General features: G+C 36.9%; 1 protein-coding gene across 1 annotated transcript in view; it reads right to left on the reverse strand.

Moving 5' to 3' along the window:
* LOC119779922 (collagen alpha-1(XIV) chain) overlaps window positions 1–23223 on the reverse strand; it is a 281288-nt gene that overhangs the window by 137676 nt on the left and 120389 nt on the right. The window contains exons 24-33 of the mRNA XM_038279773.1: window positions 21895–22044; window positions 15956–16030; window positions 9306–9445; window positions 7147–7270; window positions 4660–4803; window positions 3730–3894; window positions 3611–3649; window positions 1083–1221; window positions 835–977; window positions 69–178 (exon numbers count right to left, since the gene is read on the reverse strand). Coding sequence (XP_038135701.1) covers window positions 69–178; window positions 835–977; window positions 1083–1221; window positions 3611–3649; window positions 3730–3894; window positions 4660–4803; window positions 7147–7270; window positions 9306–9445; window positions 15956–16030; window positions 21895–22044 — 1229 coding nt within the window. The remainder of the gene's footprint in view (window positions 1–68; window positions 179–834; window positions 978–1082; window positions 1222–3610; window positions 3650–3729; window positions 3895–4659; window positions 4804–7146; window positions 7271–9305; window positions 9446–15955; window positions 16031–21894; window positions 22045–23223) is intronic.

Here is a 23223-nt window from a genome sequence, read left to right on the forward strand (position 1 = left end):
TATGCACTAGAACAGACTGATCAAGATACCAAAAGAATCAGATTTTAAAACAAAAAGGCCTTTCTAACCTTGTGGAAGCTCCCGAAGAAGAGTTTCTGGATCTCTGGACCTTCAAATGTAACAGTCTGAAATTCCCCTCTGTAGTCATTGTTGAAGAATGTCAGAGTTTTCCCTGAATCTGTAGCAAGACAAGAATTTGTTAAATAGATGCAAAAAAATACTCAGTAATATATTACTTATTCTTAATAGAATGAGGTCCAATGGTTTGCTGCAACATGTACTGGTTTAGGACAGAGCTTTTCCCACACCAAGCTGCGGTACAGTAAGTTAGGATGCTCCTGAAAATGCATCGTAAGGAGTTGACGATAAAGCCTGAGGGAAAAAGGTTTCTCCTCAAGAACAGTAAGCTACGGTCAGCATTCATGATCAAGGTGCAGCACTGAGATGTCCTGATGATGTCCTGTGAGATGTGGGTCTCAATGACTATGGAAGCTGGTAATCCAATCCACAGCTGCACAGCTTGACATTCAAGTCATTATCCAATTTGACTGCTATCTGATTGATTCCCAGCTCTCCACCAAGGTGCTGGGAGGTAACAAGTAACAGTCAGTTTCCTATATGTGTGAATTTCCAGCCAGTCGTGTGTTTTTTATTTTTAGGAAGACAAAGCTTTGATGCTAATTGGTGAGGCTGCTTTAAGTGGCTGCATTGGATTTCTTATGAACGAAAATGTCTGTATTAGATAAACAGCGTTTTGTTAAAGGTCTTACTTTTGTGTTTCCTCTTTCCTTTTATATTTTTCCCCTCTCTTGGATGCAAAGTTTAATTACTTACTGTCCAGGATGACCCCAGTTTGCGGATCGTTGTTCTTATTTAAGATCTCCCAGATTGCAAAGGGCTCCTTTGGGGTATCGGGCAGAACTCTAAACAGCAGGGTTATGGTGTAGTCAGAGGGAAGCCCCTCAGGATGGATAAACCTGTGGGTCAAAGGAAATACAAGTCAGATCATCTATGAGGTGAAGACCTAAATATAGCAAGCATGTTGCGTTGTTCAGTCTGCGGTGCTGATCAAGCTCTTCTACCTGGTTGGCTGTTCCATCAGAGCGTTGCTGTGCAGATGGAAACAGGGGAATGCATTGAAGGTGCCAGGAACCATAGAAACACCAGAGATGCTGTTGTACTTGTTTTCAACCAGTCCAAACAGCTCCATCATACGGAAACCTAGAGGCAGATGGGAAGGGACATCAGAACAGAAAATCAGAGCAGGAAACCCAGAGAAGATTAAAAGCACAAAAACATTTAACTTAGTTCTCTCTCACTCAAGTTCAATCTAAAAGATTGAAAAACCGAGAGGTTGAGTGTTAACATGATCATTCTCTGCCATCCCTCCTACATCCTACCAGAACCTCTGCTTATACTCCTTCACTAATGCACCAATCAACTGACTTTTCCTCCATTAATACTGCTTCTGTTGAATACCTTGACAGTATGGTTAATTCATAAGTTCAAAAGTTAAATAAGTAGAATTTGATAAATTAAACAATCAAATAAATACAGCACAGTTAGAGTTTAAATGATTGTTTTAAACCCAAAGGGGATTTGTTTTACTTGTTAAAATATGTGATACTAGTTTGACTGCAGAAGAATTTCTCCACTAGAGGGTGCAGGTGCCATACGTGAGCAAGGTTGTTTTTTTCTTGTAATGCACAGCGAAGAAGAAATAAAGCTCTAGAAAAAATGCAGTTCTATGTGACTGTTGTTGATGCCACAGTTAAAAAGTAAAGTTGCATAAAACTACATTGAATCTGCAGTCGATTTTTTTCAGCACGATGGGATGTTTTCAGCTAAATCCACCACAGCGTCCCTTTGCAGAACTGTAAAAGTCTAAACCATTTTAGATGAGCCTCCCTAGCTACTAATCAGTTCAACTTTCTGCTAGTTATGATCATTTTGATTCAATCAAATTAAAATACTAACATCTTCAGCTCCAACGTCTTACATTTCTTAAATCCCTGAGTTTTATTGTCCCAATGTCTCCAAACTATACAACAAACCAAACTTCACAAACTATTAATGGTGGTCAGGGGGCCCAAAGGAGGCCATGTATGGCAGCGTTGCCTCTTTCAGTGAGTCTGCTGTACAATGTACTGTAGCTAACCATCATCAGGGTGTTAACATATAAATGGATGAAAGACTGACTGCAGTGTAAAGTGCTTTAAAGTCCCTGACTTAAACAGTTGCTATATAAGTAGAGGCCATTTACCAGTTGTCCAAATGTGAACCTTCTATTAAACCTTTACAGTTTCTGTCATAAATCATTCTGACATTTCTCTCCATCCACTTCACAGGTACTTATTCTTGTCAAACTTCAGCACCTCTAGTAATTACAGCTTTTTTTCTCTTGTCTACATACCAGTATCCTGCCCTCCTTCTACCATACTCTTATTTTCTTCTCAGGAAGTACATATGTTCTCTCCAGAGCATCCATCCATCTCTACAGACTCTCCTCCTCCTGCTAAAGATCATAGAGGTGTCTGCTGACATCAACCTAAAAGACTTCTGCCTGACCTTATCAGTTAACCTGTCCATCACCACTGCAAACAAAACAATAATCCTTTTCACTATTCTAGCTATCCATCTTTTACAAATCATCCCTGACATTTATCTTCATTAACTCTACAGGTGACTGAACTCGTCCAACTTGAGTATTTCTACTCCCTTCAGATTCACTCTTCGACTTCCTCTCTGTAGCTCAAAGGAGTAAATTGTTTTGCTTCTCCTGATGTTCACCTTCACTATCTAGACCATATTTCTACGCTTCCAGACTCCCTTCCCTCTGCTTCCTATTCTCCTTACAGATCACAGCACAGCCTGAAAACATTCTACTAAAACCCTTTTTGTATAATCGCTGTGACTCAAACCACATACCTCCCATAAATGGTAAATTTACTGCCTCTATTTAGTGCATTTCTACTCATAAGAGCAACTAACCAGAACCGCATTCACCCATTTCCTCTCTCAAACCCTCACGCAGATACCCAGAGCAGACGAACTGAGGTTAAATGGGGCACACTTTGAAAGAAGAGGAAGCTGTTAATGATCCCACAAGTATCTGATTTTAAGATTCTGTAGTTCTCTAACCACCGAGACAAAGTCAATCTACCCTCAACCACTCTCACACATATAACCCTCCTGCGTTTGACTTCCTCATTCAGTGACACAAATCCCTCCCCATAACCATATTACACTATGCCTCTTTAAATTCAAGAAAACAGAGCAGGTCCTTCATTTCTCTATACTCTCTGTACAAAAGGATTTTCAAATTAGGCATCACAGCTGTGTTCGTCTGCTTAAAACCACTTTCCCTCTAAGAGCTCATCATCTTCTGAGCCGAGCTTCAAAAACTCTTCTTATATCTTCTGGAAATGACTCAGTAGGTTTATTTCAAACATGGATGAAACACTATTAATTTCCCAATAAGCACCAAAAAATCTGTTAAAAATTCTTAAAAATTCTAAAGTTTTAAAATTTGGCCTTTAAAACACTGCAAGGAGTTAAATTTTAACATAAAGCTCAGATATGGTGGAAAGTCATATCCTATTATATTTACCTGGCATTGTGCTGCCACTCATTGGTATTGAAGGACAAGCTGTTGTGGGTGAAAATAAAAAGAAAGGTTACATGGGGTTTATCTAGAAAAACCAAAGCTTTGCTTTTAAAGGTTCCTACTTGCGGTGGCCGCCTCGCAGACAAAGGTCACCAGCTTCTCCTCGATCCTCTGAAAGGCATCCAGGTCGTCGACAAAGAAGACGTGCCTGTCGCTCGGTTTACTGGCTATGCTCACCAGCTCTCCGTAGTCAGCGTCAGCGAAGCCGATAGCAAATACGATGTAACCTTTACATGGTGGCAGAGCAAAAAACAAACACTTCATCTTCAGAAACTGGAATTTACAGAAATTACAAATACATGTAGTAGTTTAAGTAAACCAGGATTAAATTGGGGAATATAAGAGTTTTAAAATAATAATCTAATGTTTCTATCAAAGATGAATGATAACTCATTATTTCAACTTTTACCACAGGATATTTGCTGGTGACTTTCTGGTCACTAATAGTGCTGATGCGCTGCAAAGAAACTAACTATAGAAGTTTAGTAATTCATGTTGTTAGAGGATGCAGAAAAAAAACTGCCAAATAGAGCAAAAATAATAAAACTAAATAAGGGCTATATCTTATCATTTTATATATAACATGGGACAAAAAGCTATTCAAGGCTCTAGAAACTCTAATCTAGAAGATAAATATTGTGATCTCAATACATCTGTACACCTTGATGTTTAAATCATTGTTGATGTAAACCTGTACATGAAAATTTTAAATTTATCTAAGGGACCAATTAGTTAGAATTTTTATGCCAATATGTGTTGCCATAGAAGGGGCGAGGATTTGTTCTACGGGCACTGGCCCCTGCTATGGAACCTGTCTAGAGCCGCCCATGGATGTAGAAGTGTAAGAATACATTAAGTGTGTGTTAAACTTAAGTTAAAGCCAAAAAGAAACATAAAGTCACTGGCCTGACAGGCTCCCAACATCCCATTCAAACAGACAGCCTAAAGGATTAACACTAAAGCTCCAGTTGCATATTTGACAAACTTCTGACCTGCCATCTGCATCTCTTTGGAAACTTTATTGACATCATCCTGTGATCGACCGTCGGTAAGAACCACAAGGACGTTGGGGATCCCTCTTCTCACTCCTCCCTCAGCAGTGAAGATGTTTTCCTTCACATGCTGGATGGCTCGACCTGGTTTAACAGAAAAAAAAACTTCAAATATGCTCAATAACCAAATTATAGGGCTCTAACCAATGTGGATAAAAGGATGAATGTCAGAAGGTATCAGTGTTTTCATTCATGTCTTTTCCCATTCCACAGAACCGAAAAAAAGAAAAAATCTGTTCATTATTTTCCTTGCAGGAAGAAAAAAGGCTTTAAGCCAGTTTAGGTCTAAAAAGTGAATAGTAGAGCAGCTTGTTTGCAGAAAACAGATATTGATTTATGTCCCCCTGCAGGTATATTAACAATCCTGCTAAAATAATTTGTGAACTGTGAAGAAAAGTTACACCAGGAAAGAAAATCTGCATTACAAATTTAAATGGCGGCATGAGTTACAGAAGATTGCTGATTATGGATCAGTGCTGCTAAATAAATGACTGCCTTGGAGGGTTCATCTTTCCGCCAGGAGTCAGATTAACCCCTCCCCACATGCCAATGTTGCCCTGAGGGTTTAAGATTTTAATTTGGCGCCAGTTAAATTGCTATGTCTCAGATGTTTGTGGCAGCAACCTTTGAAGTTTCATATGCTGCTTGCACTGTTTCTGGACTAGAAAGCAGATGCAAAACGTCAGCGAGTCACCACTGAAGTTAACTTCTAAAAAGAAGCTGTCAGTGAAAGCATCATTTTAGGCTTTTCCAGCTGATAATTATCTCCAAACTGAAACTTTTACTCTAATGACTGGTCCTGGGAAGTGATGCATGAGACAATGGTTCCAAAAATTAAAAGAGCTTAATTGGAGGGAACCAGAGAGGAGCCTGCTTGGAAGTTGTCAGTGGCTGGCAGAAGTCTATTAGAAGGTCAAGAGTAAAGTTTTCCAAAGCTATAGCCCATCAAGGTAACCTCAAAACGGCACTGAAAAGCAGTGCAACAGGTTGCATAAACACAAAGATGTCAAAATGAAACTTCACACAAAAAATTCAGACATAGAAATATGAAACTGGTTGTGGAAATCTGCACCATTCCACAGTAAAGGTATGAGTGCACACTCTGGTTTCTCTTCATCTAAAGAAGCAATCATTTAACATTTTTGCATTGTGGATGCAAATAAACACAGTATATACTGATAAATTATGAAGAATGAAGAAATCAACTTTGTCATTACATTTTTCACAAGTATAAAGCAATGAAATAAACTCTCTGCATTTAACCCATCCCCTTGTGAAGCAGTGTAGGGGTTGAGGGTCTTGCTAAGGGGCTAAGAGTGGCAGTTCGTAGGAGTGTGGCTTTTACTCAGAACCTCTGGGATCCAAGCGCAATGCCCTAACCATTAGGCTGCAATCCCAAATTCTATAGTGAGAAAATAATAGATCTGTATATGCAAGAAATAATTATCTATTTGCATATTTATGCAATGTAATTATGTTAATGTTTATTTATGCAATGTAATCATGTTTTACACATAATCATGGATTAAGTGTAAAACAGTTTGAGACGTCTGGGTTTGTTGGTTTGTATGTAATCAGCTTTGTTGATTTAGCCATATACTATAGACTGTTCTAGTATTAAGATCATTTATAGAGGGATTCTGGCATCTAGAATTTATAGAAAAGGTTATTTGAACATGAAAGTTGCTTTTATTGTTCTTTACATAGGCAATCACTGAATGTATAGTAAAAAGAATTTAAATAAATGATGTAAATATCTAATTACACTGTAGTGCATCTTGGTCAGGTTTTTTTTGTTTTGCTGTCATCTCTCAAAATACCTAATTTTTATTTCAACAACTGTCTTGATTGTTCATTTTAACACCAACATAGATAAAATAATGGTAAAAGCTTTTATTCGCTTAAAGGTTTCATTAATCTTTTCTTTGATATTTCCAGAAGATAATTAAATGACAAACAACAGAGATTCTCCTTAGGGAATGACTGGATACTCTTAATTGCACTGAGCATTGTGAATGAATAGATAATTTTGCTCCAAACTGTAACTTTCTGATTAAAAAAAGAAATAAATAACTGATGCATTCCAGAGTGATATTACCAGCAGGGGAATTCCTTTGCAGCAGGGATGCTGTAACAAATCTGCTCTCTGCGATCTCATTTCTGTTTTGCAAACACTGATTAAAGACTAGAGCTGTCTCCAATCCCCCACAGGCTTCGTTTCAGCTCGCACACTTCTACATACTTATACTTAACACTTTGAAAACGCGTTAGTATAGATGTTATACATACATAAAAGTATGTTGATATAAAACATAAGAGTACATAGAAGAGCCAAAGAGATAACTGTGATTTATTTTAGTTTTCAGAACTTACGGTAATTATTCTGCCCCTAAGCAGCCCCTCCATTTTTCTTTTTTCAGAACCCACCTGTTTTAGTGTTTCCTCCTTTGTAGGAGATCCTGTTGATGGCATCAAGCAGACGCTCTTTGTCACTGTAGGAGTTCAACTTGAACTCAGTCCGAGCGTCATCACTGAACTGGGCTATAGCAACCTGCAAGGTCAGAATAGATCCATCAGTAAGTTTCATCTCACACATTCTAGGTTCAATTCAAATCTGTCTGTAAAGATAAGACTGACAAAACTTTATCTTAAAAAATGTCCAAGCCTTATTATTTAACAGAAATGAACCTCTCCAAAAAAACAAGAGAAAAAGCTCCTTCTAAGTTATAACACATCCCCATATATGGATTAAGCATTCATCCATCTATTGCACAGATGGTTTTTAGAACCCTGGATCACATTTTCAAGCAAAGGACAACATTACTTAAGCCCCATATTTAACCATATGTACTGCAGTTGGTGGAATAGGATATATTTGGGGTGAAAATAATTCATGTATGTATTAAACATGGATGGGGGATCCGGAGTCGACAAGTAATCTCTATATCAAGTCTTTTTTTCAGCCCAGAAGCTGAGCCAGGTGAGTGGAATCTGCACAAGTTGGTTCACTCTGCAGATTGGAATAACCTGGTTCAGCAGCTGTGCAGAACAAACACATGACATAGACGTGACTTGTTGGCTCTAGATCCCCCATCTCTAATATCAAGTATATGCAAATATGGACATTTTTTCAAACAAGATTATCTGAAAACTCTTATAAAGTGAAGCATCATGGAAGAAAGCTCTCCTGGTCTGCTCTGGTTTCAGCTCGGTGTATATTTCTGATAGACTTATTTCAAAACAGACGCTTTGAAGTTTAATCTTACAGGATTAGAGGAATAATTTATACAGGACTTTTATAATGCCTTTGCTATTATTTCTATTTCTAAAATTAATATTTTCCGCAAAACTTTGGTAAAACCTTAAAATTTTGTGTTCTGTTGTGTTTTCCATACTTATTGGCACATTCTAGTAAAGAGGCTCTAGTGGATTAAGGTAAAAATTATAACAATTAAGAGAGTTAATAAAATTCTATAAAACTATAAACTATAAAATTCAAGAAAAACTTCAGTTAGGATCACTGTAGAGGTAGCTGAAGCACAGTGCTGATTTATTTGGCATTTGAAAGCCACAAAAAATAATTTTACATTCTATCTTCTTTAAACAAAGCTGGTATAAAAAATATTTTACTTTGGATTAAATAAGCTTGCTTTATGCATTTATTTCAACATAGATTGATTTCATTCTCTTTAAGATCTTTGCTTTGGCACGTTTTCCTTTTCTCCCAGTATCCATATTTAAATAAGATTATAAGATCTTTTAATTATCTTCTGTGATTTTGTATTGTAAGCCTTAGAAAAGCCCTCCCTTTCCTTGGAAAAATATAAATGTATTTGTATGCTGTAATATTCAGTTTTATTGGCTCGCACCGCAGTCATTACAGACACAATAAGCTGCTAACTAAAACCCCCTTCATTAGTTTGCCTCCTCTGAAATGACAGTAAAACAACATTTCCATACGCTGGATGAGAAAACGTGGAGCCTAAAGCAAAGTGTGAGCTGTTTCATTGGACAAACAGATAGCTATATCCACTCTCTTATCAGCAATTTTACACCCATTTGTTTCATATTATCATAACTTTTTTGCTAAGCTTTGTGCTTTTTTCTATTCTTCTGCGTTTTGCTAAAGGGAATTTTCTCATGTGCAAATGATGAAGGATAGTTTTCCCAATTTGTCCTTCAGTAGCAGTATCTCTGCCTCTTGGACAAATACAGAGGCAACAGTTAATGAGACAAATTCAAATCTGTTTGCTTTCACCGCTTTGGTAACAATATGGATTGTTAGCAGAGTGAAGCTGAAATGTGGATGAAATACAGCAAATAATGGGATGAAGGCTGGATTTAACTCAGAGCGAGCATATTTAATAGGCTTCAAGGAGGGGAAGAATGGATTGTTTATGTTGATTAAATGTGGCATAAATTCATGTTTTTTAATCTACTTCTAGATGAAGTATAAAATATATATTTTGTTCCACTGATGGAATGTAGTTCAAGTCCAGAAATAATGTTTGGGAAAAAAAATCTTTTACTAATAATATTTTTTTCAGTTTTAGTGACGGTCGAGGGCTGATTCCTCTCTGAGTTACCTGTGTGCCGTCTGGGCCGATGCGGTCAAGAGCTCCAACGGTGCTGTACAGGAAACGGATGATCTTCAGGAAGTTCTCATCGCCGATACTCCAGGAACCATCGACTAAAAAGACCAGGTCTGCTTTGGCTGCCTTGCAAACTGGGAGATAAAAAAAGGAAAACATTTTATTCAAGATGGTTTTACTATAGATATTTAACATTTTGGGGCATAAACCTGACTTCAAAGCAACAAAGCCTTTGATAACCTTTGGTAAGGCTTTTTCTTTGTAATGTCAATAAAAATAATTATTGCAGAGCAATAATTAGTTTAAAATGATCTGTGTTTTTGCATGTTTTATTCTGTTATTTTTATGATTAAAACAGAACTTAAAGACGCAACTTTTCCCAAAACCCAGACTGATTCTGTCCTCAGGAGCTGCAGAATTATTCACAGTCTATAAACTGAGTAAATATGCTTAAAAAAGGAGCATGTTGCTTTGTGTTCTGAGAAGAAACATCTAGAATACTTTCCAGACATTGACATTTGAAATCTTTGTTAGCATAGATCTTAGCATGAAGTTGAAGTAGGAGGATATAATTGGAACAAAAAGCCCCATGTTTGCACTTACTGTTTAATACATCTTATTGTTCAAAAGCAACCTCAGAAATGTGTTAAAAATGCAATTTCATGCCCAATAGTTCATCACCAAAAATATTCACACAAATAACTCCTTATAAAAAGGAAGCAAACAATAAGACATTTAATCTAACCCCTTTGGAGTCTAAGCTTTATTTCTTCTCAGGAAATCTGTTAATTTAAATTTCAATTCTAAAACTGATAAATATATGGAAATATCTGTCCTTAAATAGATTAGATTATTTATTACAAAATTCCAACCACAGCTCTGCTGTTGGTTCATTAAATCAAATAATCCACTCATTCAGTCGCCTGTGTTTGTTTCATGTCCATTTAAGTCCGTTCAAGTCGATGCAGTTTTTGATGGGAACTAATTAATCTTTGTTTTATTCAGATCAGGTCCGGTTCTGGTTGTGTTCCCCTTGGACAGCATCTATCTTTTGTGAAAATTAATCGAGGAGCTTCAGATTCAGGAAGGGTTTTCTCCAGTTCTGCTCTGCATTCAGATTGCATTCTGCAGTAGTTTAATAGGGTCAGCATTAAGGCTAGATTTCAGGTCCAATATGCTCTTCTGGGAATGTTGTTTTAAAACGTGAAATATGAATAACAATTCATCCTGGTGTGTAGGTGGTGAGAGTAAATAATGGGAAAAATATTAAAATAAAAGCATATTTACATGAAATGTGTGGGATTTAATCATGCAGCGTTTGGATGGACCTCGACAATCAGGAAGGGTTAGGTGATATTAAAGCTATGCCCATTAAATTAAACCCTGAGGTTTATTAAATTAAAAAAGCAGAAAAAAGGGTCAAATATTAATATCTGAAACAAAACAATGGCTTTTTGGAAAGACTATCAACTCCATAAAACATAAAAAAAAGCATTGTTTAATATATTTTCTGAGATATATTGCTAATCTTATCTATCTGTTCCTAATGAATATGTAAGAGCTGTGATTAGAGTTATAGAGAATGAGGTCAGTAACCTTTTTTAAAACCTTTTGAGAGTTATTTAATACATTAGCTTAAAATGACTGATTTGGAATATTTAGAAAAAAATATATTTAGCTCTTCATTCCCACATTGTGCTTTTAAAAACAATGTAAGGCTGCGAATGAAGACAATTTAATAATTTAATATCAGTAAAAAGTTAAAACTCCAAAACAAAGTCACAACCTGGTTGCGGTACACATAGGAAACTTAAATAGTCACTAAATCCCTAACCAACTTTTTATTCCTAATACAGATTAGCTGCATAAATTGGGTCTCAATGGGTTTATCTTTACGCTATGTGACATTTTTATGTAAAGTTGACAAATTATCCTAAAAGTGTCTTGGTGCTGCCATCTGTGGGATGAAATGTAGCTACTGCAGTTAATGGTTAACTGATGAAACTATATACTTGTAAACAGCTTGGTAAATGTTTATGTTAGAGCCCTGTGCTTTGGTATAATGGTGTCATTTCATTAACCTACGAACTTTCATCTGGGATGTCAAAGTAATGTAATCTTTGAGGAGATGGCTACAAAAGTCCTGCTTGTAAATGCTCATATTCTCATTCTCTCCATTGGTCAGACATGGCCACTGTTCCAAACTTACACTGCTCATTGGATCAAATTGAAACTTTATGTTTTTCCAACTTAAAACATTTATTTTATTTGTGGCAAGTAATTTCACTTTACCTGGAATTCAAAATTTCTTATCATAGAAAAAAATCAACTGAAACAAATAGTTTCCAAGTAAATGTCTACTTCAAGTCAAAGGTAATAGTTACACTACAAGGTTTATCCTTCCACATCCAAATCGGTGTGGCCAGCACTAGAACACCATGAGCAAGGTTGCCGATACAACTAATGCAGTCTACTCAGTCTCATTGTAGAAATGTTTATGATGTGCAGGCATTGTTGTCATTAAATTAAATACCTCAGGTATCGTATGGATGTTTTTAAGAACTCTAAGGCACTCCAGGTAGCTTGTTAGAAAACAATAACAGAATACAACTAATGATTTTTACAATAAAAAAAAAAAACAAAGGTCCAGCTGTAAGTTATCATGAATTTTAAACCCTGTCTGGGGTCAATATAATTGGACCAAATAATTAAATACAATTTAACATTTTTGTCACTACTTTATTCCAAAGTAAATTTATACTGTTATGTAATTAATTTTTTTTCCTAATTGATAAATGTATTAATAATAAAGCATAAAACTTGTTTCTGATCCGTTATAACCCACAGTTTCACTTTGCATAAATGCAGTTTCTTTCTTTGTCTGAAGGTAAGAATATATTTCTAATAAATCTAAACGGATGCTTTCAACCATCTAATAAATTTACTTTATGTGCGACAAATTAAAGCAATTTTTTTAGTTGATCCAAAGTATCCATTTTTTTCAGTGTAGAAAGACAGTTTGATGTGGCAAGCTGACATCCAGGCACAGGGTAGCATTAAACCATCACTCAGACACACGTCTCTGTGGCGAGTCAGGTGTTGGAATTACAAACACTGATCAAAGTGTTTTAAGGTGAGCATTTTAGTAGCTATTAGTCAGAAACAGATTTTCTTTAAGTACTTCAATCATTTACTCATCAAATCCCCTCTACTTTTCCTTTATCTGACCACATCCCTGCCTTACCCTATGGCTGTATTTCTTGGCACAGTCCATTTTATTGGCATAATTTGTAAAGGGATGGGTTTATGCTATTATATCCTGCTTATTACACTTTAAAGCCACAAACAAAGCTTAACGAGGGGCACAAGGGTATTCAAATCTATTGACAAACAGAAAAGAATTATCTCTTACCCCTAATTTTAGAACCAGAATAAACAATCATATCCTGCAATTAAAGAAAATTATTACAGAAATCTGATTTAACCATGCCTTCTTAAAATTTTCAATCAACCACATGATGCCTGTCAGACAAAACAGTAGAAAAAAAACTTCTCTCTGGATAAATAGAATAAATCTAAAGCTGATAAATAAATATATTTAAATACTCCTGTTATCTAACCAAAGAGTATTAAAAGCAACATCATACACCATGAACCTGAAAGCATGATGGGAATTAAATATATTTGACCAGTGAACCTCGTCTAAAGGAGAATGCCTGAATTTTAGTTGCATTGTAAATGTTGTTCTCTTTAAAGAAACAGGAGACTGACATTGCTTTACAGTTTTTATAATGTTTTTTTAATTGAAAATTATTTTTTTTCTTTTCCTAATGAGGACGCTGCTGTATAAACAACATTTTATGAGACAGTAAACAAGACTGATGCTGTTATCTTCTTCCCTCGCATAAAAGAGCTAATGGTACACTGGGAACTGATGATTCAGTGATGACAGATGTGAGGAATTTGAATTATATGTTCTATGAAATTAAAAGTTATAAAACAGTAAAGACTCACGAGGCGCACATTCAAAGGATTATTTTCATCTCCAGTCTCCAATTATCTGTTTGCATTTATGAACCCTGAAATTGAAAACGATTACTACAGTTTGAGATATATATTTTAAATACTGCCAATGTCAGAGGCTCTCAGGACTACGTGTGTGTAGGGGGAAGCTACTTTCTCTTAAAAATATGCAGTATCATTACAGACTAAGAGTAGACAGCTTCCACAATATATATATTTCACATATTGATTCCTGCATTTTTGAAGAATCTGTGGCCTAGCATATAAACTCCTCAAAAAAGGAGTCAGAAAAAAGTCATAACTTAGAATTGATTTACATAATTTCATTTTTCCTGCTGTCTGTATATACCTATCTAGGTATTATCTTTAGCAAAAAATATTTCAACGTTGCTTTCAGCTGCTTCAATAAACTCTGCTTAAGAAGGTCAACTCAGTTTACTAATCAACTGAGTTGGGATCACATACAGTTTATAGGGTGGCTGATTACATAACGGTTAGATTCATGAAGTCATATTAAGCACACTATAAATAAAGATAAATTAGTGCAATATTTGCAGTTTTTGACATTTTTACTGTGGAGTTTATGTAGATTTGTTTTGCTAAAGTCTTGAGTTAAGTCTCTGATCTCTTCCTCTTATCTGAAAACTTAAACTGACGCCTTTCAGCTCATTATGGGGGATCCCAAGGTCTATCCAGAGCAGATAGGATATATAGGCCCTCCAGCAAGTGCTGGGTCTTCACTGGGTTTCTTTGCCAGGGGACTTGTCTGAATGAAAACCTCCAAAGAGATTAGAAGTCAAAGTAAGGTCAACATATTTCTTTGGATATACTGTAGAGTAGCAGGCTTTCCACTTTGAGGTCCCTTTTGGATTGTGGATCTCCATTCAGGACAAAGCAGTTTTTGGCTTCTTGTGCCCAGGATGTGAATTTTTTTATTATGATCCATCTTATGATCCCAGTTTAGGTGTGAAACATAAGAAAAAAGAAAGCTTTCATTTTTGACTCAACCTTTTGCTTCATAAAAGACCGGAGACTTATCTGTCTGTCCATCTCCTGCAGCCTTCTACTATCACACATAAAAAAAGACACCAAATTCCTTAAAAGCCCTCTACTTAAGGCATAGACTGACCCCCAACCAAGAGTGTAGTCCTCAATTATTGTAGTAGAGAACCATGTCATCAGAGTTAAAGGAGTTTACGATCATCCTGTCTACAGTATTTCACATTCAGCAGTAACCAGTAGAAGCCCTGGATGAAAAAATATGCCTAAATGCAAAGAACACATCTAATTTACTCAAAGGTCAGATATCTGTTGGTCAAGACTGCTTTAAATAGGAAACCGCCTCCTTGGAAGCAAAAGAAAGAAAGACGATGATGTAATACAAAATAAAACTTAAACACTAGAGTCTTAGCCCCACGGCCATCTCATATTTCATTTTCATCTCAGTAAGACAAAGAGCTGTTTAACACAGAAAGGGACATTTCATAGCTTACCACTTTGTCAAAAATGGTAAATAACCTGTACTTATATGGTGATTTTTTTTTTACGTCAGGAGACTTTACAAAGCACTTTACACTACATTCAGTCATTCACAAACTACATGTTAGCCCCAGCTGTCCTGGGGCTTACTGAAAGAAGCCAGTATTTCAGGCTTTATTGAACCTTCCTGCTTCCAGTCATCAGTACCAGATTATTCAAGCCTTTGGTGAGAGTTCTCTAGCGTACCTGATTGTGTTCTGATTGCCTGATCCTAACCTATTTGCGTTTGGACCTCTGAGCCTGCCTGTTCCTGTTCTGATCTGTTTGCCTGACCTGTCTTCTGACTCCTGCTGGATTCTGCCTGTTGACAACCCTGGATCTACTTCCTGACACCGACCTGGATTCCCTTCGGTACTTCTTCTTCCTGACACCGACCTGGATTTCCCTTCTGTACCTCTTCAGATATCTAATGTTCTGGCCCGGTCTCCTGTGGACCTCTTAGAAACCGACTCTGGTTTTGGATTGTCCTGCCTTCCTTCGCCTGCTTTGATCTGATCTCCTGTCAGTTCTGCTGTCTTTAAGACTTCCATATCTGGATCTCTCTCTGGGCAGCGTTCGTCTCTTTGTACTGCCCTTGCCATTATACTGCAATTTAATTCTTCCTCAGGGCACAGACTGAACTTTAAGACAAGAAGTTCCTGCCTTAGACGCCCTGCCATCGCCAATCTGTAGTTTTTAAATAAACGCAGGGAAACTCCTGCATCTGACACCACTGTCGGCCAAAAAAAGTTTCTGAAGTAATTTTCTACAGGCTGACCCTCTTTTTGGTGTTTAGTTTATAATTCATGATTTTTCATGGGAAACAACTGATCCAAATGAGGATTAAAAACACCATAAGCAATTATGGAAAAAATGGCAATGTAGTCTTGTGTTTTGAAATTATTAACTGCTAAAGGGTGTATATTAGTAGCAACCTCTGCATAAAACCATAATAATCTAACAGCATTTATGAAGATGCTAAAAAATTTATAAAAACTAAAGGCTATTTACATCTACTACACCCTCACTTAAGTAAAAGAAAAGGCACAGCGCTTAATGTATCAAGCATTCCGTCAGACAAGTAGGCCAAAATGAGTTCTCACCTTCCTTAGCAGCAGGAATTGTAGGTGGTGGGGTGGTGGTTGGGGGCTTGACTGGTGCTGCTGTTGGGATCGGTACTGTGTAAAGAGAGAAACATAAGAATATCTTAAAAACCTGCAATTTAAGACTCCGGTCATTATAAAGCAATATGCCAAATGGCGTTACAAATCAGTTTCACTTTCATTAAAAAAAACTACATGAGCTGATGAAAGGTTCCAAACCTCAGACAGCTCACATATGTATATAAATAGTCATACAGAAAGTGTAAAATAACTACAAGCAGCTGCAAGATGTGAGCTCCTGTATAATTTGGTGCAGTGATCATAGTGTTAACTCCAGGCATGAGCCAAAGCCTGCTGTCTCTGGCCTTGGCCTCTTAGCATGGGTCTGTGTGAGTGTTTACTACTCCTCCTCTTAAAGATAAACCACATTCAGACATGATGCTTTCAGGGCTGTTTAGTCAGTAAATCAGCTACCTGAGGATTCGAATCACTTGTGATGGCAGGTAGGGAGCGTTCAGTAGCGGCTGCCTGCAGCGATGGGGATAGTCATTTGAGGAAAAGCTCAAGCTTTCATTTGCATCAAAACAAAGCCATAAATCATCCAAGAGGCTCTCTGTAGAGCCACAGTGTGTCTGTGAGCAGCCTAAAGCAAACAAATATCTGTTTTTCAGATATTTTTTGTTGCCTCTTTTACCCCTTTGTTTTTTTCCCCCTACTGTTATACTGAGCATTTCCAGATCTACAGTAGCAATCTTTCTGTCTTTTATTTGTGCTTATTCTATGAAAATCTAAACTAGACATAAGTAAATTAATTGTTTGCTGTTCAGATTTCACAAATCACAGAATCCAACCAAAAGCAAACATGCAGAAATGTAACTCTGCATGAATTAACTGAAATGTGCAAATTAACTTGCTAATAATTGCACTCCATGAACATTTAAATGCAGCATTAATTTGTTTTTGTAATGAAAAAAATTGAATGTTATATATGCGAACAATATAAAAAATAGTGTAGTTTTTTTTATGCATATATGAGTGATTTTATTTATGGTCGATATCCTTGACTTTGATATTTGGCCAATTGACAGCATTTGCAGAGCCTAGGAAGTTAAATGGGGGGCATACAATGGCATACTTTGTTTGTGGGAATACTAACAGTATAATATATAATATGATTCAGTTAAAATGTGCAGAGGCTAATGGGGCCATTGTTTCCTCTTCCCCTGCCAGGCTTATGCTGGCACTCATTTTTGTCACACAATAAAATCTGTGCCCTCCTTTAATTACCATAGGAGCATTTTTATGGTCTTAAAAACATTTGGGGGTTTAGCCAAACTTTCTCTTCTATAATTCTTATCTTAGAAAGTGCCCTTTACAGTCAGAAGTAATTCTTTAGATCCACTGTTCATACGTCACACAGTGCAGCACTGACAACATTTTGTTCAACAAACATCTGGCCCATCACAGTTTCAGTGAGCAAATTATGCTGGTTCTGGAGAATTAACAAACATATCACCTTTTCTTTAGCCATGCAATCCATTGAAGCCAAGAGTATTAAGGGCTGCTCCTTTTCCCTAGGTGAACAGTAGGTAATCAATGCTCTATCACTATAGGGTTCATCCTTTAAGCCTACTTCTAGTGAGCTGAAGGCAGAACAGAATGCAGTCTATCTGCATCCGTTCAGACCACAAACACAGGACAAATATAGTCAGCCCTCAGCTCATGGAAACATGCTTAAAGTCGCCCCGCTCGTTCATTTAAACTGGAGGGGAAATAATCTCTGGTCAGTGCAGAGGATGAGATCACATAACCAATAGTATGAATAGTAATGACAAACGTAACAAACTGTAACAGTAGAAGAGCAAGAGAATAGAAACAAGTGGATAAAAATCAATTCCTGGATCAGTTGCAATGACTCAACGTAACAAGCCCTGCACGCCTTAAGGACCGCTCCAAATGTAGATAAACTCTGACAACCTGAGGCTTCTTCAGTCATTTTAAAGATGTTCACACTAACAGAAAATGTCATTTCTCTTCTCCTTTGCCCGCATCCTCTCCTTATAGAGATCATATCCAGCATGACTGCACTACTGGAAAAATATGCCTGCCTTTAGAATGTGCAGAATACTATCAGACAACCAATGAGTAAACTTATTTGTTGCTTTAGTGAATCATATGCATCATTAATGTGTATCCTGTCCTCATAGACTAAATGGCTTAGCACTGAAATATTTGTATTAGAGATGAATATATATATGAATATTGGGCAGCAGCAGGTGTTTTTTGCTTTTTGCGAGACAGAGAGAAAAAGTGGTGAAAGTCTGGTGTTGTCCCCTTGGTATTTCTCAGTACAGGTTTCTTCCACCAGAGAGCGTGCCTATAAGCTTGCTGCTGGGCAGCATTTCTTTTTGTATGGTAACATCTAGCCCAACTAGAGTACTAAGTTATTCCCAGTAAGTCTGTAGTAAGTCTACCTCCTTAAGGTATATTTCCTAGAACCTCTCCTTTGTAGATTAAGCTGGACTACCAAGTCATTCCTTATACCATTTGTGTCCCTCCTGGATTAATACAGTAGTTCCTCTTGCGCAGCCTTGCTGTCCAGCACTATCAAGCTTAAATGTCTCTTGGTCCAACCTGCCCTGGTGGAGAACCTTTCTTGTTTCCATGGATCTCCTATTCACAACCACAGACTCCACTCACCTCTCCCCGCTAAACAACCAAGCATGCTCTAAAAGTAAGACAACTACTTGTTGTTTTATTTACCCCATACAATCCCAATAACTGTTTCCAGAGCTTCTGATTATCAGCAGTAGATAACCAGTATAGAAGTCTGATTGGTTCTGATCCAAATTTTCTTTCCCACAAAGCCGCCACAGTTCAGATCTCCGATCACTAACCATTGTTTAAAATCATTTATCAGTTTTCTGGTTTCCACCTGAGTGTTTCTCTGCATGTGGGTGAGAAGCTTAAACAAAGAGATGGCAGAAAGACAGACAGACAGAGCTTTTTTTATTGAAAGACTATTACAATGACTGCAGCTCGGATTTATTCTCATTTAGGAAAATATTTTTAGTGACCTTCCATAATTTGACCCAGTCAAATGCAGGACTTTGTTTCAATTTGTGGGACACTGGAACGGAAGTGAAAAAGCCAGCACCAAATCAGGACATTTGGTCACCGTAGCTGGCTCTTAATATTCTATTTAACTGCCTCTTAGTAATGAGAGGATCTCTTTGTAGCTTACCTTCAGTCAAAAATACAGGTAATCAGACTAGCCTTCATTTTTTTGCATTTTTTTCTCGTCATAAACCCCTGTTGTGGCCACAAATGAGTATTATGTTGTAATGAATTAGCATTTCATTTTGCCACTATAACTCTCTTTTTTTCCGTATGCCATCTCCTGGTCTCTATAAGTAATCACACCTTTTGGATGTTTTTGTTTGTTATTTCATTGTTTCAAAATAACAAATGTTAATCAATTTTTCGAGGAAGTAAAAACACAGATGAGATGCATTTCAATTTTTTAAATAAAATCTAAAAACAATGATGTTTTGATGTATTAAGGCCCTGTATCTAAAACACAAATCTCTTTGCAGCAAACTGGAATTAGCCCAGTAGTTTTCTAATCAGTAAATAGATTACATCAGCTAAACTGAGTTTAGAATGAATGCAAATGTTAAGCAAAGTGCCTCAGTGGTTGGTTAGAGAACATTAGTGAGCAAAGAATATCAGAAGCACACAGGCCAGCAATGAAGCTATGGAGACACTTAAAGCAGGGTAGCTTTAAAATCTCACTGATCACTATTTAATCGATATTCTGAAAGTGGAGAGATTTAGCTATGGAGATATACTTCCTGTCGGCAAAAATAATGTAGATATTGAGTTAACAGGAATATGAATGAAGCATAATGACAATCTTTGGATCAAATTTGCTACAGGGGGCCAAAGATTGACCCCGAAATCCCAAATCCTCCATAACAGACTTGTTCCACTCCACGCAGCTCCGTTCCAGACCAGCTGCACATAGAAACGCTTACAGCCTTCAGGGTTCCTTCTTGTTACGATCAGTGATGTCTAGGAGCTCTCTTCATGAGAGAGCTCTCTCTTTGTGTTTCAGGTCTACCTGGCTGTTACAGGTGCAATGTTTTGAAGCTTGTGAGCCACCTCATAAAGAGCTTCAACCCTGAGATGTCAGGACCCTTTCTCTTATTCAATGGGCCTTGATCTGCAGTGATCTTGTCTGTGAGCTGACTGTTACTGTGTGATTAATTTTGAATAGTTGGCTAATGAAAGCATTTTTCTGTTCACAGTGGAAGCTGGTTGGGGTTCTCTGCCATTTTTGTTCAATTTTTTTCTCCTTGTTTCGTGTTTAGCCAGGGAGTTCAGGTATTGTCTTTTTCTTTTCAGTTCTCTGTTAGAAAGTGGTTTATTTTATAAGTAGGGAGGGTTGGTTTGGTCTTAAGAGACCCTGAGGCTTAAAGCTTCCCCTTTTTGCTGTCTGCTGTATTTTGTGACCCCTTTAAATTGTGAAATAAATTATATTTTTCTACTGACATCATCTTTTAGTTTACTGACTGCTGAATAGCCCCACTGTGGGACAACAAATGGATTTACATTAGTTTTTTTTATTAAATATTACAACTGCTGGGGGGGTTGTAACACACAACTGCAACACACAGCTCGAGGAGAGCATGCACAATATTATTACTTGCTGAATAGTAGGAAAACAATATGAGGTAAAGAAAGTTTAATTTAATTTGACAGAATTAAAAGTAGCCACCAGTATCCATCACAACTGTAGTTTCAGCCCAAACATTTTATTTTTGTTGTGGGTCTTTCTAAGTGGGAGAACTAGGATAATAATAAATTGGTTTGTTCTCATCATCCATGCCTGCAATAACAATTGTTTTCTATTTTTTAAAGTTGTAAGATCTGCCCTTGGAAGTTGTTCTGACTTGATTTAATGAAAGTTTTAAGCCTTTCAGCATAAAATAAATATTTTGATGGAAATTAAAATATCTTCTTCCTGGTATGCATAATTACAAATATCGTGAATCCAATTTAGCTGCCTACTTTTTTGGGAATACATAAAATTCATGCTCAAATTAGAAGTTACATATTTATCGTTACTCAAATTACTTTGACAATCCATATCTCCTTGATGTTCTTTTTCCTGCTGGTATTATTGCAATTGCAGGTCTTGACCATGCTGGCTTCCAGCGGACATCACATGTGGAACTGCAACTTATCATTTACATCCTCTTTATGCAAAGAAATCAAATAACGTTTTAAATACATCAGGATTGGCTGCTGGGGAAATATGTTATACAGTATAAATATTGAATGACAAAAAATAAACCTTTTTTATTTCTATAAAGTAGCAAAAGTATAATACAGACTAATCTTCCTATGAAAATTAGCCCCTATCTATTGAAATGATGCTGCGTGACGTTCATAGCAAACTAAATGTCAAAGCGGCCCGCCCGTCCAACAGCCTCCCTCCTCCTCTGCCTCATCTCCAGACACTGGAGCTTGATTAGTGTTTGGTGCTGCTGCGGCAAAACAAAAGGCTCGTTCTGAGAGACGGACGAGGACGTGACGCTCCCTCAAGGATAGAAGACATTTTCTGGTAAAAGTGACGTGATTATACAGCAGACTTTTCATTCTAAACAAAAACAAGTGACAGCAGTTTGAGGATGTGTACGTGTGCATAGTGAGTGTGCTCCTGTTATATTGTGATCACACCTGCAGGAGCCTATTTAAAAGGAATTTTTGACACATTTTATGGATGATGCAAATACTGATCAGTCAAGTGTATGTACTGCACATCTGCACTAAGCATCTGTTTCATGTACTTCTAAACTTTGAAGTTTACTGTTAAATAATTAAGACGCACCAACTACTTTTGGTTCTAGGGAGTTGTGTTTGGATCTGCTTACATGTTTTCACATTTGCTGTGACTGCAGGTCCTTCGGTCCCATCCTGTAGCTGAGAGTAGACGCTGATCTTATACTCAGTGTTGGGCTTCAGGTTGTTAAAGCAGTGTCTGCTGGCTCCTCCACCGAGCTTCGTCTCCTGTTTCTGACTTTCTGCAGTCCCAAAAGAAAAAAATAAATTAACAATGAAGTTAAGAAAGGCTGATCTTTCTGCAGAAACTGTCATTTTGGAAAAAATCACACATTTTTAACTACAATAGAATGAAAAACAGCTCTAACAATCACTGAGTAATATAGTATCTTTGTGGTCAACACAGGTTACTTTGGAAAGTATATTGTAGTTTTGCACATCAAAATTGCATAAAACTGAAAATATTGCAGACTTTTTATCAAATAGTACTTTTATATATTCCATGTAATCCAGATGTTTGTTGAACAACAAGAATGAAAAGTTTTGTAAAACAGAATTGAAAGTTAAGAAAACAGTCTACTGTGCTCCCACAAAAGAAATTAGGTTTCAAGAACTTTTTTGTTCAAATAATGTGGAAGGTTAAACCCAAAAGCAGCTCCTGCTCCGACCAAATAAGAGCGACCTTGGAGAAAGCTGTGTGTTAATAAAAGCTAAACACAGCACTAGGTTTTTAGAGGAGACATGTTTCATTTAAAGGAGTTCATTTTCTGGCAACCCTTTGATCATGAATTGAAAACCTGCACAGCCCTGCAATGTTTTATTTTTACTGTTATTAAGGGTTTAAGTTTCATCATTGTGTTGTTTCTTTTTCCTTTTTTAACAACTTTTATTGTCATTTTGTATATGCAGAGTGCATTAAACGAAACTTTGTTTTTTAATGCTTTCATGACATTTCCAACATGTGTCAAATGTTTGAAATAAATAAGAATATTAATCATTTGTTTTGTTTATGCAACTGACCTCTAATTAAATTAGACCTGGGATGGATAAAACCTTGATGATGGTTAGAAGATCAATCTTGTCTGACCATCCCAACATATGGAAATGGTTTACAAAAGGCAGCCATTAATATATTTAAGAAAATCAAATCAAATGATATCAATCCTCATTTATATCATAAACACTCTTCAGCACTTTACAACCCACGTTAGAGTTTGATTCAATTTCCCCAAATTTACTTTCCTCTGTCTCACTTTATAACCTTCCATATCAAAAATGGGATAAAAGGCACATCATTCCAGTTTCTCCTGCAGTCGGAACATCTCCAGGGTAATTATATACCAGCTGTGCTGACATAAATCCTCATTTACTTCCATTTGGTGTGCTGAAAGAACCAATACATCGGAGCTCCCTGAGGAAAA

The sequence above is a fragment of the Cyprinodon tularosa genome, unplaced genomic scaffold, assembly GCF_016077235.1.
Source record: "Cyprinodon tularosa strain WSP-4 unplaced genomic scaffold, ASM1607723v1 ctg153, whole genome shotgun sequence".
NCBI lineage: Eukaryota > Metazoa > Chordata > Actinopteri > Cyprinodontiformes > Cyprinodontidae > Cyprinodon > Cyprinodon tularosa.